The sequence below is a fragment of the Fusarium tjaetaba genome, assembly GCF_013396195.1.
Source record: "Fusarium tjaetaba strain NRRL 66243 chromosome Unknown NRRL66243_c0000163, whole genome shotgun sequence".
Lineage (NCBI taxonomy): Eukaryota > Fungi > Ascomycota > Sordariomycetes > Hypocreales > Nectriaceae > Fusarium > Fusarium tjaetaba.
The window spans coordinates 25,447-40,334 of record NW_023501359.1 but is presented as its reverse complement, the minus strand read 5'-3'; the positions used below and the strand labels follow the sequence as shown (position 1 = coordinate 40,334).

Genomic DNA, 14,888 nt, shown 5'->3' with positions numbered 1-14,888 from the left:
AATGCCCTGGTGATGCCCTATACCTGGGTACTGCAGCCACTGCCAGCCGCCCAGACATCACCACAGCTTAGGTTAACGGCGGGCCACCGGGCTCAAGACCCAGTGCTACTGTAGCTTGATTTCCTTTTTCGGACAGTTCATGATGGATATCAAGAGGCCTCCTCTGAGGAGTCAAGTACATGCCAAAAAACAACTCATAGAGACCTACAATGAGAGTCGCATAGCACTCCTGTCAATCTGTACATAGGCGCCTTAATGCATGTCCCAGCGCGGGATCTTTGTATGAGGCTGTGCTGCTGCAAATCCCAAGCTACCAAGGTAGGGTAGCTTGCACGGATGGAGGGAGGGTTGATTTACAGGCGGTAAACAGGAAAAGAGAACAGACTCAAGCTGCATGGATCTACCTTAGTTTCAAGTCAGATGAGTGAGGCAATATCACTGGCGCTGGCTGGCTGCATCATCCCGCTCGTCGATCTGCTACTGCAATTTGTGACGCTGGTCTCCGAGGCACGCGAGCGATATATTTTCTCTCGCACAGGCACTTGCACTTACACTTCCACTTGCATCTATATTACAGGTCCAATAGTATCACGCTCGGTATTGCGGCACTATAAGTCGGTAAGTCACCATCACTACTAAATCGACAAAGCTCTACTGCATTTTGCTAGGCTTGTTTCTGGTGATCAGTATCTTTCCTGCAGTTGGCAGACTAGACCACATGATTACGCGGTGTGAGTTATGATTATCGTATTCACATGGACAAGAACTGAGTGTTGCTGTATCTAATTCCTGCCACTCATTGGTCGAATCGTATGTATCAAGCTCAAGTCAAGCTCTCTCCTCACAATCCACTCTCGCACCAAATCCACACATGCCTACCCACAAACAACCCAAGTCCACACCTGTAAATCTCCATAATTGTACTAGCACCACTCACCCCACCAGAGCCATCACAAGTTCCAACTTCAGCCCAAACCACAAGCACATCACCAATATCACACCCCATCTCCTCCTCAATCCAGCCCCTAAAGATACGCCATGTCCGACAGACCCTCACACCGAGGCGGCCGCGGTGGCCAAGGTTCGCATTCACGAGGTGGGCGCGGAGGCGGTCGTGGAGGAGGCGGCGCGGGAGGCGCTCAGCAGGAGCGCGAGAGACCCAAGAAGGAGAACATTCTTGACTTGGGCAAGTACATGGACAAGCAGATCACCGTCAAGTTTAACGGCGGTCGCGAGGGTATGTCTATTCGACTTGCGCGCCAGGAGATCCCAGTCACTAACTTCTGATTCAGTCAAGGGCACATTGAAGGGCTATGATGCTCTTATGAACCTGGTACTAGATGATGTACACGAGGTTGTTCGAGGTACGACGCGCGATTCCCACAAACCATCTTCTGATCCATATTCTCTTCGTTCCTGGCTAGGTACTCGCAGCTAACACTAGAACTGCAGACGACGAAGGCAACGACTCCACTCGATCCCTTGGCCTCGTAGTTGTTCGAGGTACTCTCCTTGTTCTCGTCAGCCCTGTCGATGGCAGCGAAGAGATTGCCAACCCTTTTGTGCAAGCCGAGGATGATTGAGGAGCCAACTGTCATCAGGCTGGAAACGAATATTACGACAAAGGCAAACAACACAACGTCCCACCTGGAGCTGGTACAATATATATGGCCGTGTCAAGCCTGGTTTAAATCCAAGAAACCGAGCGACACAATTAGATCGCCAGCTACTAGCATGGTATTTTGCATTATGCATAGGCATCGAAAGCAGCATCTTACCAAAGTCCTTGGCGCCAACCGTGAATTTATCACGTTAGCCGCCACTTCATAGAGTATTGTAATGAATGAAGGCAATATATCATATTGAAAAGGCAAATACGCTACTTCTGTCTCACTATATCGTCTCTCTCTGTTTCGGAATCACCACTAACCTCTGCCATATACACACACACAGTCTAAACATCATCAGCCATGGCAGACCATCATGAATCTGTAGATTGCCTCCAATGTCCCAACCCCCATCGCATCATATGACGCGAGGCCAGAAACCTTCTGGCGATTTTGCCGGTTCTGATTGCCTGACTGATCCAAGGCGATGCCCTTATAAGTACCCAAGGTGTCGTGATTGTATGAGACTCTGTTCTCAAAGATTGGTGCTCTTTGTTTTTCTGGCCCTCTTCTTCTTCTGTCCATGTTCCTGTTCGATAGTCGGGGCGTCCTTGTCGTTCTGAGGACTCGATCCTTCCTGTAACTCGTCGTTTCATTCATCCTCAGGCAAGACGGAGGCTTGCCTTGGGCCTGCCTGTGCGTTGCACATTAGTCTCCTCTCCAAGGCCTAGCATAACTCGCTGGGAACCTCTAGTGACGAGTCTGATTCGCTTCGAGACCTTGTTTCCTCCTGATGTGTTTGTTTCCGTGGAAGATATTCTGTTGCCTTGTGGGACTTTGGCCTCGTGGGAATAGAAGTTGCACGAGACTGGCTAGGACCAATACCCACCAATTTACCATCAAATCTAGCCCCCCACCCTCGGTCTGACCTTTTCTAATGTCCTCATGGGTATTGAGGCTTTGTACCGCGATTCCCTGAAACTTGCCACGAGCCAGGTTGTTGTTCCTGCTGGAACTAGAAGCTTCGACCTGATTTGCTCGCCTTGACAAGTTCTCCGAAGGAATTCGCCAGCATCTTTTTAAGCTCCTTGTAGCTGACGAGGAAGCTGGTCTGTTCGTCTCGGCTGGTGAGACAAACCCTCTCCTCCGTCCCAACATCTAGTTTGCTCAGGCAACGAAGCATGTGTCCCATATCCAGAACCGGATTACCGTTGCCATCCACTTGATGAAAAACATAATCTCTGAAGAGTTTGAGCATATACCGCTCGCCATTTTCAGACCAATTCTGATCCCCGTTGAAGTCATATCGCTCGTTGATGGTCTCGAGTTTCATCAACAGTCTGGCTGTCCTACCGTTCTCTACCTCCCGCATGACGTCGGCGCGGGCCTTGTCATTGGCTTGAAGAATTTGGTCAAACGTGGATGTAATACGACCAGCAATTCCGCGTACGAACTCGTCTATGCCTTTCTGAGCGGGTGGTTGCTGAGGGGTGAGGAGCCACAGCACAGTATCCCTCAGTTCGACTGAATACACCCTCGACAATTGTTCCAAAGATATGTTAAAATTAGTGAGATGGACTGGCAGAGTGTTAGTCGTCAGACAGAGCAATAGCCGGCCAAATTGAATGAAGTCTTCTTGCTGAAGCTCCTGAATGGATCGATGAGCATCATATTGAACGACATCCAAGATAGAGCATGCGCTGAGACGGATGCGGCCCTTGTCTGTAAGAATGATCTTGCTAGGATCGATACATCGTGCTGCCAAATTGACCGAATGGATAGCCTGGAGCGCATTGGCAATCTGTGAGATGTAACCCCATAGGACGTTCTCAGCAATGGGTGTTTTAGCTTGGAAACGTGTGCCATGGGTACTGTTTGGGGTCAAGTGAGCCTCAACTAGTGTTTTGGAGAGGGGAAAGTAGTTTTGTACAAAGATGAGTGAGCTGTCCCCGAAAGCGCGGGTGGTAAACGCATCGATAATAGAAACCACGCTGCCATTGTTGATGCGCCGCCACTCTTTGACAAGCCTGATGGCATTCTCGTTGGTGAGTCTGTAGCCTTCTAATCGCCTGAGACAATAAGTGTGACCTGACTTGGTTTGTGTAGCTTTATAGACCCAGCTCGGATAGCCAAAGATATTAGCATTCTTCCGATGGGTTGTATCCAAGGGTACCAAGTTGTGGTAATTGTCGAGTTGCGGTAACTGGGAGTTTGGGAGAACTTGGCCAGTCGCTTCAAGCTTATTGACAATCTCAACTCGATCTTTCTCAGAGATGAAAAAGTCGTGAGAAACGCGATGATATGGCATTAAATCATCTCGACGTTGCCCAGAGGGGAAGTATAAGTGATGGACCAGAGGTTGAACAGGAGCAGCAAATGCATTTTGTGCTGGGAAGTACCCTGGCCCATGGCCACCCAGAGCTCCTGGATCTTCAGCATAAGGGTTATACTGAGGAGTAGTGATGCCTTGATTCATAGTAGGCACAGTGAAGGGGTCATAAGAGATCCCGCCATCTTGACCGGAGCCATTTGCGGAAGTAGTCTATCTAGGTAATCAGCGGAGAGTCTCGATATCGGCAGTGACGGATCATACCGTGCTGTTCACGTCAAAGTTGGGGGTAAATTCGCGGACAGTTGCAGGATTGAAGACGCTGCTGTCGCTGTCCTGGGGCCCAACCGGGGTAGCGGCTTTACAAGAATTTTGTCAGTTGACTGGCACAAGAATGAGGGTACTTATGGGGGACATACAGCCCAAGCCACGTGGTGTAAAAGCTGGAGCGCTGGCAGCCTGTGAAGAGAAGGTGGCCTTTTTATTAATTCCAACGCTAGCAGGCGTGAAAGATGGCGATTCAACATTGAGTGCTTTCTTGGATCTGGGTTCAACATCATTAGCCATGGCCATGTTGGAGGGTCGAAATCGTAGTGTGAGTTGCTGAATATGGAGTAGCAGCTCGCAAGAGTCAACTTGAGTAAGAAACAGTGTGGGATATTATATGCCTGAAGTAGTGATACAGCACCAGGGCTGCTGGTCATGGGGGCGTTGTGCTTTTGAAGAGTTGACGTAAAGTAAAGTTAAGTTGGCAAGTCATTAGTGATGAGGGAGTAAGGTATTGGCCGATGAGCGGAGAGGTCATGCGACATACGGTCCTTCCTGCAGCAGCATTGAAGCCTCCCGTCTACAGAGAAAAAGTATGTAACCACTGCAAGGTATACAATGATCACTTACAAGCCTCATTAACAAACCTACCGTGAACTGACAGCGCGAGGCTTTCATGGCTGAAGTGTGTAACTTTATAAGCCAAGCGAAGTCGGATTAAATTTGGGTACTGCGAACTGTCGCATCATGGGTCGGGTCCATCCATCCCGAAAACAACAAACAAAACAAAAGTTTGAGTAACCTACAAGTCTGAATTGGAGTTGTTTTTGTTCTGATCGTGACTAAAGGCACAGCCTTGGTCCTCGTATCGACAATGGCCATATATAAGTACGTTTCGGCATAGTGTATCTTTATTCTCTGGAGAGCGCAGGTCAGCGTTCATGTTGGAGTTGATTTGATGGTGGCGGGGTGTGTCGATATCGTGGAATGGATGGAAGGGTAAACGAACCGCGTCCTTTGGGTCTCGGGGACCCAACTTGGCGTCGTAGATCGGCCGTTTGATATCGCGAAGTCGCCATGGTCAGTGGTTATATAGTGTTGAAGGTAGTGCAGCCCGCTTGGCTGTGTTTACGACGTCTGAAAGAGGAGAGGATGTTAGCAAGCTGCCGACTGAGAAACGATCTATGTGCAGATGACAATGCCCACAGGACCTAGACCGAATACTGACAAAAACAGCACCTACTTGACTCTGGCAAGCATTTCCCATTGTTCAATTGATCGAGGCGAGCGGCCGCCCATGGAGTAACGAGACGAACGGCGGGGTCCAGAGGCTGGCCGTTGCAGACCAGCTTGAACAGTGATTAAAGCACGGGAAGCCAACGGCCGTGTTCGAGGGGGAACAAGGCGCGGGCCGTCGCCTCTGGTAGCGGGAGCAAGCAAAGTCTTGCGAGGTCGGGAGGAGAGGAGAGGTTGAGGTAAGGTAGGTATGAGGAGTTGAACGAGTGGTTGGATTAGGTGCGGATGTGGATGTGGGCGGTGGGGGGGCAGTTTTGGTGGAGGGACTAGACACTTCAGTTGGGTTGGGTGAACAAATCTGCAGTGTCGCGAGCCCAGCAAAGCAAAGCGATGCGCCTAATCCTAGTATCTTTTCTATTATTTTTGTATGGAAATATACTTGGACATGTGTCTCCACGGCATGACGCCAAACCTGAAAGCCAGTTCGTTCGTTGCTCCTATAAGACACCAATAAGATCATTGTCCCGAAGAATAGCCCACCCCAAAACGGGTTTAATCTGACTTTTGATAAGCAAGCCCGCCCACTTTAGCTCTGACGCGCTTGATGCCATCATTCGTCAACCTCATCTCTAGCTCTCTTCTTTCGATATCACATACAAGAGATACTTCAATAGAGCTCATTTCAAACTTCAAACTTCCTTTTTACCCTCCGACGCTTTGAACTTTCTAATTTTCCCACACACTCCTTTTTTTCCATTTATATACAGCGAAGCCGGAATCTTCCAACCACTTATTTACGAATGCTCAATGTATTGGATCTTATAAAACCGTGGGGTTACACCACAAGCGAGACGTAGACCGCATTCACTCTTCGTTCCCGCCCTTTTTGAACTCGGTTCCTTTCCCCTCTTCTTGCTGTTCATCTGAGAGGCATTCTTCGAACCCTGCAACAAGAGCAGTGTGGATGATATAGGTTACAACATGGCCGAAGGCGACATGGACTTGGGACAACTGTCCACTACTCAGCAGGAGGCTCTCGATCAATATACACAAGTGACCAACCAAGAGATCAGCGAAGCTATTCCGCTTCTCCGCCGCTCCGAATGGAATGTTCAGGTATCAACCCCGCTTCTTTGCTCTTTTCCACCCTTCTAACGATGCATCATAGATCGCAATCGCCAAGTTCTTCGACGGCGAAGTTGCAGACCCAGTAGCTGCAGCACAACAAGAAATACCCCGGGCGACAGCGCGGCACGAAAACCTACAAGAGAGCCTTTTTGATGAGGCAATTCGTGCCCCTCGAGCTTCACCTCGACAGCGCACTGATCTAGCTCCAAGAATCGTGCCTCAGAACCCTGTGACAAACCGAACTCCATGGTTGCTGGGCCTGCTCCTCACCCCCTTTAGCTTGGGCTGGAGAGCTGCCTCGACTCTATTTCGGACTTTGATCTATGCGCTGTCCTTCTTGCCCGCCTCAATTCGGCCACGGGCTGTTACGAGCAGAATCTCGACAGGCTTCAGAGGCACCAATGGCCGAAGACCTCTCATGCCTCGAGATACAGCCTCGAGATTCAAGCGAGAGTTCGAAGAGGAGTATGGGGAGAACGAATTGCCCTTCTTCGAGGGCGGTGTCGCTCAGGCGCATGATCAAGCCAAGAAGGACCTCAAGTTTATGCTTGTGGTATTGATGTCGCCTGAGCACGACGATACTGAGTCTTTCGTAAAAGAGACTTTACTAGCACCAGAAGTGGTGAACTTCATCAAAGATCCTTCCAACAACATAATTCTGTGGGGCGGAAACGTCTTGGATTCTGAGGCATACCAGGTGGCTCAGGAGTATATCTGCACCAAGTTTCCCTTCTCGGCATTGGTTTGCCTTACACCAAAGGAGGGTAGCACACGAATGGGGATCGTCAAGCGACTCGTTGGACCCATGCCCCCCTCCACCTACCTATCAGAGCTTCGAGCAGCAATCGAGAAGTACGGTGCAGATCTGGATGGAGTACGCGCAGAGCGAACAGCCCAGGAAGTCACAAGAAATCTACGAACGGAGCAAGACTCGGCCTACGAACGGTCACTAGCTATTGACAGAGAACGCGCACGCCAGAAGAAAGAAGCCGCGGCGGCCGCAGCTGCAGCAGAGAAGCGCGCGCAGGAAGAAGCAGAGGCAGCAAAGAGACTCGAAGAGAAGCGCGAGCAATGGATTGCGTGGAGAGCAACAACTATTGTGCCCGAGCCACCAACCGGCGATAAGAGCGTGGTACGAGTCGCACTCAAGATGCCCGAGGAATCGGGTATCGGCCGAATTGTGCGGCGGTTCCCCCAAGATGCCTCCCTGGAGGACCTGTATGCCTTTGTGGAGTGCTACAGCGTTCTCAAAGAGGAGGGTGCAGCGGGTGGTGATAAGCCGGGGGAGTACGAGCACGAGTACAAGTTCCGAATCGCCTCAATTCTCCCCAGAACGGTGTACGAGCCTAGCACAACAGTGACGATGGGGGAGAAGATTGGACGGTCGGGAAATCTGATTGTGGAGGACATATCACCGGATTCGGAAGATGAGTCGGACGACGAGGGTGATGACGAAGACTAGGAGGCGGAGGGTGGTCAGTCAGTAGCTAGCGCCAAGAGACCATGACCAGCGGTCGTTTGTATGGAGACTTTTCATGGCGGTCAAGAGCTGTACTGTTATATAATGAAGAATACACACGACTTTGACTACAAGAGGGTGTCGTGGGAGCATGTGTTGGAGGCCTGGGCGACAGGAAACAGTGTCGCTTATCAGATGCTCGCCTGGGGGCTACTCCGTACACCAGCGCAAAGAAAACTGCCGACAGGTTTGAGTGTCTGTCGGACTTATACAACCTGAAGTCCGCAGTAATTTAACGAATACAGCGAGACCCCTGCCAACCTCACGGTGTGTGCAATCTCTGAGTGTCAGATTCTTGAGACAAGCATGATCTTAGTAGATGAGGCTTACGTAGTTCAAGCTTATAACTTGACACATTCTACCGCTCACTATTAACGGCATCTACTGTAAGTTAAAGGGTGCACTATAACCATCTCTCCAACTTTCGAACTTCGGGCCGCGTGTTAGAGATCCAGAAGAACGGCTCCCACTGTGGAGATAGCGCAGATCTTCACCTTTTAGATGAACACTCCGCATATTGAAATGCCACGCGTTCTTGTTTGTCCGTCACTCAGATGAATGTTAGTGAGAAAATGGTCCGGCACATTTCATGACAAAGCCCAGAGTGAAGCCAAGACACGATGCCAAAACTAACGCTGAGGGTAATGCTAATGTCATGTGTTACGGCGGCGATAGAGAAGGGTTGATTGCGTAGGGTGATGAGGCTGTGCAACGGCGGCCGCTTTACAGTTGGGTTAAGGTAGTTATATTTGTTGATAACTAGGCCATTGTCTAGAGCCTTGTGTTTAATTGATGCGTATCCGTAAATTGATATCTTCTCTTTTCTCGCGTTTCAACCTTTTTTTGCCTATCGCAAGATTGCTCTATTTCGACCTTGTAGGACCCTGCAAATCCCAGCCCAGCCCAGAGAGTGGGTGACGCACGGGGCTGTATTAGCGGGAGGCGCATCACGGACCCTTTAACAACTCCGAATGTTGAATATCGACGAGACCCAACAAGAAACGACCGAGTACCTACAGTTACAGTCACAGAAGAGTTACGAGTTAACAACAACCTACTAAATCACCGGACAACCAGTGTTTAGTTGCTGCTTTGTCATCGGCTATTATACCACCTCCCTCGAGTCAAAAGCAACTTTGTCCTCAACTTCAAACCAAGTCCAAAAGGATCAATACCCTTGCTCCTCCCAGACAACGGCGCCAATCATTCGACGCTCGCTCCAACATCGTCAGCTCCGAGAGGCAGAAACGTACCAAGACCAGCCAACATCACTGTTCGCTTCTGAAACCGTGATAGTAATTGCATTGCATCCCGGCGCCTTCCCATTTGAGCCTTAATTTCCCTACCTACCTACATCTTCAACTTTTGCGAGTCACGACTTGACCTCACCTCAACAACTTTGTCATTCCTCATCTATTTATCTAGTTGCCAAATACTGCTATAACTCTAGGCATCATCTCGCCTCCTGTTCCAACAAGCCCCCCGATTCCTCCACCCCTAGAGTCGCCCGCTGTGGCGCGAGCTTCCAACACAGCCATGAAGTCCATGAAGGGTCTTGGTATGAGCAAGGTGCTCGGTAGCATCAGAAGAAAAGCCAGCAATGTCTCCAATCGTACGTATTCTCACGCGCGCTGCCTTGCGATCGACCTCTTTGGTTTCAGGCTGCCCAAAATAAACACAGCACACGTCCAGAGCTGACAATTCATAGGAGCATCTGACGGACCCTCCGGAGCTTCACCTTCAGGCACGACACCGGCCGGAACACCCGAGGCTACAGCTCACAACAGCGTGGTATGTCCCTATATTATCGCGCATCCTGCGAAACCGTCCCTATCGTCCGTCTGGCCATCGCTGACCAGAGCCTAGAAAGCATTTTGCGAGTCTGGAGGAAAGTCCAAGGTATGCTTTACGGTCGCCCCCCCACACACGCCATACCTCAGCTAATCTTATACGAAACAGCAAGATGAGGTTCTCTTTCTCCCTCCTATCGTCGATGCCGCCGAATCCTCCCCAGCTGCTGCCGCAGAATGCGCGCGCCTAATCCGCAAGTACCTGTCCAAAGAATACTTTTCAAAGCCATCATGGCAGTACAACGCAATCATGCTCTTGCGCATCTTGACCGACAACCCCGGCGCGACTTTCACACGGAACCTAGACCAAAAGTTCGTCGATACTGCGCGAGGGCTCCTCAAGGCTGTACGAGACCCCAGCGTGCGCCAGATCCTCATGGAGACACTCGATGATTTCCAGCACACCAAGGCGTACGACGAAAACTTGACTTTGCTTACTTCAATGTGGCAAAAGGAGAAGGAACAAGCTTACAAGAACTTTGGGGTATGCACACATATTTCAGGTTATGGGTCCTTACATACTAACGAGTTGTTGCAGGGACCGCAGCAGCCCATGATGTCTCCAGGCGGTCTTAACACCCCTCCTCCAAACCCACACTCGCAGAATTACTTTGCGAGACACCACACGAACAAGCGCTTGCCTGATCCCATTGAGCTAGCCAGCCGACTCGAAGAAGCCCGAACATCAGCTAAGCTCCTAGAGCAAGTTGTCATGAATACGCCTCCCGGCGAAATTCTCGACAACGAGCTCATCAAAGAATTTGCTGATCGATGCTCAAGCGCATCTCGCAGTATCCAAGGCTACATGACGTCTGAGAATCCCACTCCTGATAACGACACGATGGAGAATCTCATCGACACCAATGAGCAGCTGCAGACTGCGCTCAACCAGCACAAGCGAGCTGTTCTGAGCGCCCGAAAACAACTGGGTTTGAACGAACGATCCGACTCGCAGTCGCCCAGTTTGACCCCTCAGATTCAGCCCCAGCAGCAGCAAGAGTCTCAACCTGAGACCAACGGCAACAATCACTACTTCAGTAACGGATCTGGATCAGGTTCCGGCAAGGGTAAAGAGACGCATTCTTACCCACCACCTCCAGGTCCTCCACCCCAGAATGGTGAGGGAAGTTCGAACCGACCCTATGAAGAGCCCGCCGAGAACCCTTTTGCAGATCCTCAGCCAGGCAATTCTTCCTCGGTCCAGCCACTATCCAACACAGCGACTCAGTACTCCGAACACGAACGCCTTGCATATGAGCCCTTCCATCCTGGCTTCAAACCCACGGAAAGCTATCTGGGCCGACAAGACAGCGCCATTGGTAAGGTCCACATGCACGGTGCTGGAGCTTCGACACCAACCGCCCAGCCTCCAGCCCAGCAACGACTCGACGAAGTCTCCGACGACGATGACATCTATGATGCGCCAAGTGGACCACCACCCAAGAGCAAGGAACCTCTATACCGGTACTAGAGGCGATGTGAGGAATGGATAAACGCACACGATGACTGCTGTCTATAACCCAAGCGCCGCAGTTTACTGGTATTACTAGATGTGCTGCGTTGCTTCAACTTGAGATGTCAACGACCTGGGTCGAGTAACCCCAAATTTGTGAGGGATGGACTCTTTTGGAAAGGTGGAATTGTGTTTCTGGATCGACATTCTTGTGCTATCGTCCATGCATGAAATAGGTTGGCGCGGCGAAAGGGCAGATTCCCATAGCGTTCTTTACTTGTTGTACCTATCGTATCGTTAATTGCGTCAAGGCAAGGGCATCAATACCCGTTCTCAGCCCTTAGGACGACTTGTTCTTAATCCTATGTCTCGGTCAGTGTTTGCAGTGAAGGTGGAGTTATCACCTTCCCTCATCAGGTTCCGAAAGTAGACCTGTCGCATTAGGACAACAAAGAGACGGGACATGTTGCAAGCCGAAGCATCTCCGAGATTGAAAAGATCGCGTTGCCCAAAGGTCGATTCATGAATTCAAGAGGTATCCAATGGTGCCGCGGTCCTCTCAACCGGTTCGGAGTTGGTCATAGCAAAGGGTGGTTACTTTCACAAACGCTGCGTGGCCCATGGTCCACCAGGTCGGAGCCTGGGAACCTGCTGACATCCAGCGTCGACGTCGGACAGACAGATCTAGAGTCATGCATGCCTTTTAGGGTTCACTGCAGATGCAAATCTCAGGTTTATAGTCTCGAGTCTCGGACTCGACAGCGTGGCCAAGGTATCTCTTGCTTGTCGTTGATGAACAGTAACACCAACATAACCGAGACATGAAAGACAACAGACAACGGTCGTTCATCCACACTGGTTCGTAGCCCTGTGTGGAAACACATTGAAACGGCGCGATGCAACGTAAAATAGTGAAACCGTTGAGAGCGCGCATCTTGAAGCACTGAATCTCGGCACGCGGTACATAGGCGTAAACCCCCAGGATCGCTGACTGGGAACTTGAAAGGATTCTATGATTGCCGTTCCGGGCACTGCGACTAATTAGTCGATGTAACCATGAGCAGAGTTTACCGAGCCAGTCGCATTTTACGACGACCTGACCACAATCACCCCATGTGAAAGCTCATGCTCAATTGGTCCCAAATATCTGCAATAGGCAGTTGGCATATTTACGATGTGATAATATGCATTGCCCGTCACTATCATCACTGCGTGAGTGTCGAGAAGGCCAAGGCCGTTACTTGTCATCAGATCATGTCGACTATCCTTGACATGAACTGGAGGGGAATGGATGAGAAGTCGTTGGGTTGCACTGCAGGAAGCAGGCTCCGTTGACTTGATTCCGAAGATACAGAAGACGCCGTACATGGCTGTCGAGGAAGCATGAACGGAATCTTTGACGTTATTGTTCCACTGCTTCGCCATCTGGTTTGGGCCTGGTCTGCCCCGCCTTCTGAGGACACACGAGATGTAGGAACATAACGTTGCTACGATGTAATATTGTTGAAGCTGATGAGACGTGCAAGGATACCCGGAAAGTGGATGCACCGAAATGGATTCGAGATTGGCAACTCCCGGTGGATGAAGAACGATCGCAAAGCAGGCTCCAGGGAGATTAATAAACGAATCCAGGGATAAGATGCGACAGGTCAGTTGTAGAGATGTTAAAAGTTAAGTTCGAGCCTTAGCAAACTGGGGGTTGTTATAAGTAAAAGGGAAAGCTCATCATAAAAAGCAATCACCTGTCAAAACCCATGCTTCCTTCCAGAAAAGCACAGCAACAAATCTTGAGTTGCAGGAAGGCACCAACCATGTCGACACAGGATCCGGAAGGAAGCAAGGACTGCTGATACCTAAACAATACCAACCTTACATGGGACGGTCTCACATGACAGCTGCCATTTTCTGTTGAAGAGCCAAGCAAGCAAATTTCATACTCAAAGCGACAACTTGCATTGCATTTGATGGCATCCAATGCCTGAAGCTGATATCACCGCAGCGGCCGGGATCTAGGGTCGATGAGCCGCCAACAAGCCAAGCCACTGGGATCCATCGCTAAATCCAAGAAAGGAAATGCTTGCTTCGACGTTTAAATCAACCTAGAGCGTTGGAGTCAAGGCCAACAAAGTCAAAGCCTCAAGCACAACACGATATTTATCTCAAGCGACAACAAATCTTTTGGTGTGGCTTTTCCTGCTAGTGCATCAGCCGAGATCTCTGTCGGCCCCATCAACAATCGAGCCACCCAATGCAACGAGGTCAACGTTGACAGTCAAACAAGGATCTCGGAAGAATGCGATTGAATGCTCAAGTTTCTTTTCTCCCCGCTGCGCGCCGCACCGTGGTCTGGGGCGTTTCAACAACTGCGATTGGTTCCAGACATTGAAACCATGAGGGGCCTCCGTTCCCTTCAATTGGGTCCATTTTCCCGATTCGGGGAACTCTTGCGAGAATATATCAGACCTTGACTTTTTCTTCTCTGTATGACAATGGAAGCGGGAGGTGCCCGCACACGGCATCAATGTCACAGGCCATTCTATTCGATGGTTTGCGGTCTCCTATTCACTGCGATGAAGCTTGTTCCCTTTTGGATAGAGCCACATGGCTTCTTGCGTACGCAATCTTGCTCCGTTTCTCGTGTGTTTCGCCCGCCTCGGCACGACTCGATTCATCACAAGATACGGCATCATGTTCAACTTCTTTCTTAAGCTGAGTCCCGGCCCAACGACCTCGGTCGTTGGCATGGCTATCCTGGTTCCAAGACGCTCTTTGGGCGTGATGATGCATCAAAATTTTCCCAAATTCCGATCAACATTGGTCATCTCTTCCTATTCTTCTCAAGAGACGACGCCTCATGCGTAGCATCGCAGCATCGCAAGAATCCCCTCCCTGTTCTGTCTGTACCTTATGTCGTTTTACACACCATGTCTCTGCTCTCTGTCCGCTATTCGTCCCGTCTCCTTAGCTTCCTGTTCAAAGTCATAACGGCGACAATAGCTGGCTTTGGCTTTAGCTCCATGCCTGCCTCTCATCTGTCACCTCCCGAACCTGGATTAAAACCCTTGTTTCTTCGTCGTCCACCCTTTGCATCTGCCTACGTACTTTTCTTTGCTTTCTTAGCCTCTCCCCACAAGGGAACCCCGATCTTAATCGCTCCGGCGGCTCAGCCATCTCCACACATCCCTCCTGGACTCTCCGTGTTTAGTTTGACTCTTTGGTCAGTCAGTTGTCTCGAGATAGTCCGAGCTTCTGGCATTTGTCTGGCGTTTTCTTTCTTTCTGTGACATGGCCTTCGCCATCTCTCGTTCACTTCCTAGTTAGGCATCTGTTGACTATTCTCAACATTCTCTCACCGACAATGTATCTCACTCATACATGACTCTCCTGTTCCTGGCTCGGGCAAAGGACATGTCCATACATAATCCTGGTGGATATCATTCCACCCCTCCCGCCTTTACTCTCATATCCTGGCAATTAAACCTGGCATGGTTCCGTCTTG

The 14,888-nt window shown here is 50.2% G+C and overlaps 4 protein-coding genes across 4 annotated transcripts; 3 read left to right on the top strand and 1 right to left on the bottom strand.

Moving 5' to 3' along the window:
- Positions 1-1,038: 1,038 nt before the first annotated feature.
- On the top strand, positions 1,039-1,583 carry FTJAE_7901 (u6 snRNA-associated Sm LSm7; the record flags this gene model as incomplete). The annotated part of the gene is made up of 3 exons (XM_037354663.1): positions 1,039-1,237; positions 1,293-1,364; positions 1,435-1,583. 3 exons carry the CDS (start codon positions 1,039-1,041, stop codon positions 1,581-1,583), a joined length of 420 nt encoding a protein of 139 aa, XP_037204989.1.
- A 1,039-nt stretch (positions 1,584-2,622) lies between these two features.
- FTJAE_7900 (poly(A)-specific ribonuclease) lies at positions 2,623-4,881 on the bottom strand (the record flags this gene model as incomplete). Its single annotated transcript, XM_037354662.1, has 5 exons — positions 2,623-4,149; positions 4,201-4,295; positions 4,356-4,539; positions 4,751-4,783; positions 4,834-4,881. 5 exons carry the CDS (start codon positions 4,879-4,881, stop codon positions 2,623-2,625), a joined length of 1,887 nt encoding a protein of 628 aa, XP_037204988.1.
- A 1,539-nt stretch (positions 4,882-6,420) lies between these two features.
- On the top strand, positions 6,421-8,029 carry FTJAE_7899 (UBX3 UBX (ubiquitin regulatory X) domain protein; the record flags this gene model as incomplete). Its single annotated transcript, XM_037354659.1, has 2 exons — positions 6,421-6,555; positions 6,608-8,029. 2 exons carry the CDS (start codon positions 6,421-6,423, stop codon positions 8,027-8,029), a joined length of 1,557 nt encoding a protein of 518 aa, XP_037204987.1.
- Positions 8,030-9,622: 1,593 nt separating this feature from the next.
- Positions 9,623-11,407, top strand: FTJAE_7898 (uncharacterized protein; the record flags this gene model as incomplete). Its single annotated transcript, XM_037354658.1, has 5 exons — positions 9,623-9,698; positions 9,795-9,877; positions 9,953-9,985; positions 10,046-10,420; positions 10,475-11,407. The coding sequence occupies 5 exons, from the start codon at positions 9,623-9,625 to the stop codon at positions 11,405-11,407; spliced, it is 1,500 nt and encodes a 499-aa protein (XP_037204986.1).
- Between the last annotated feature and the right edge of the window lie 3,481 nt (positions 11,408-14,888).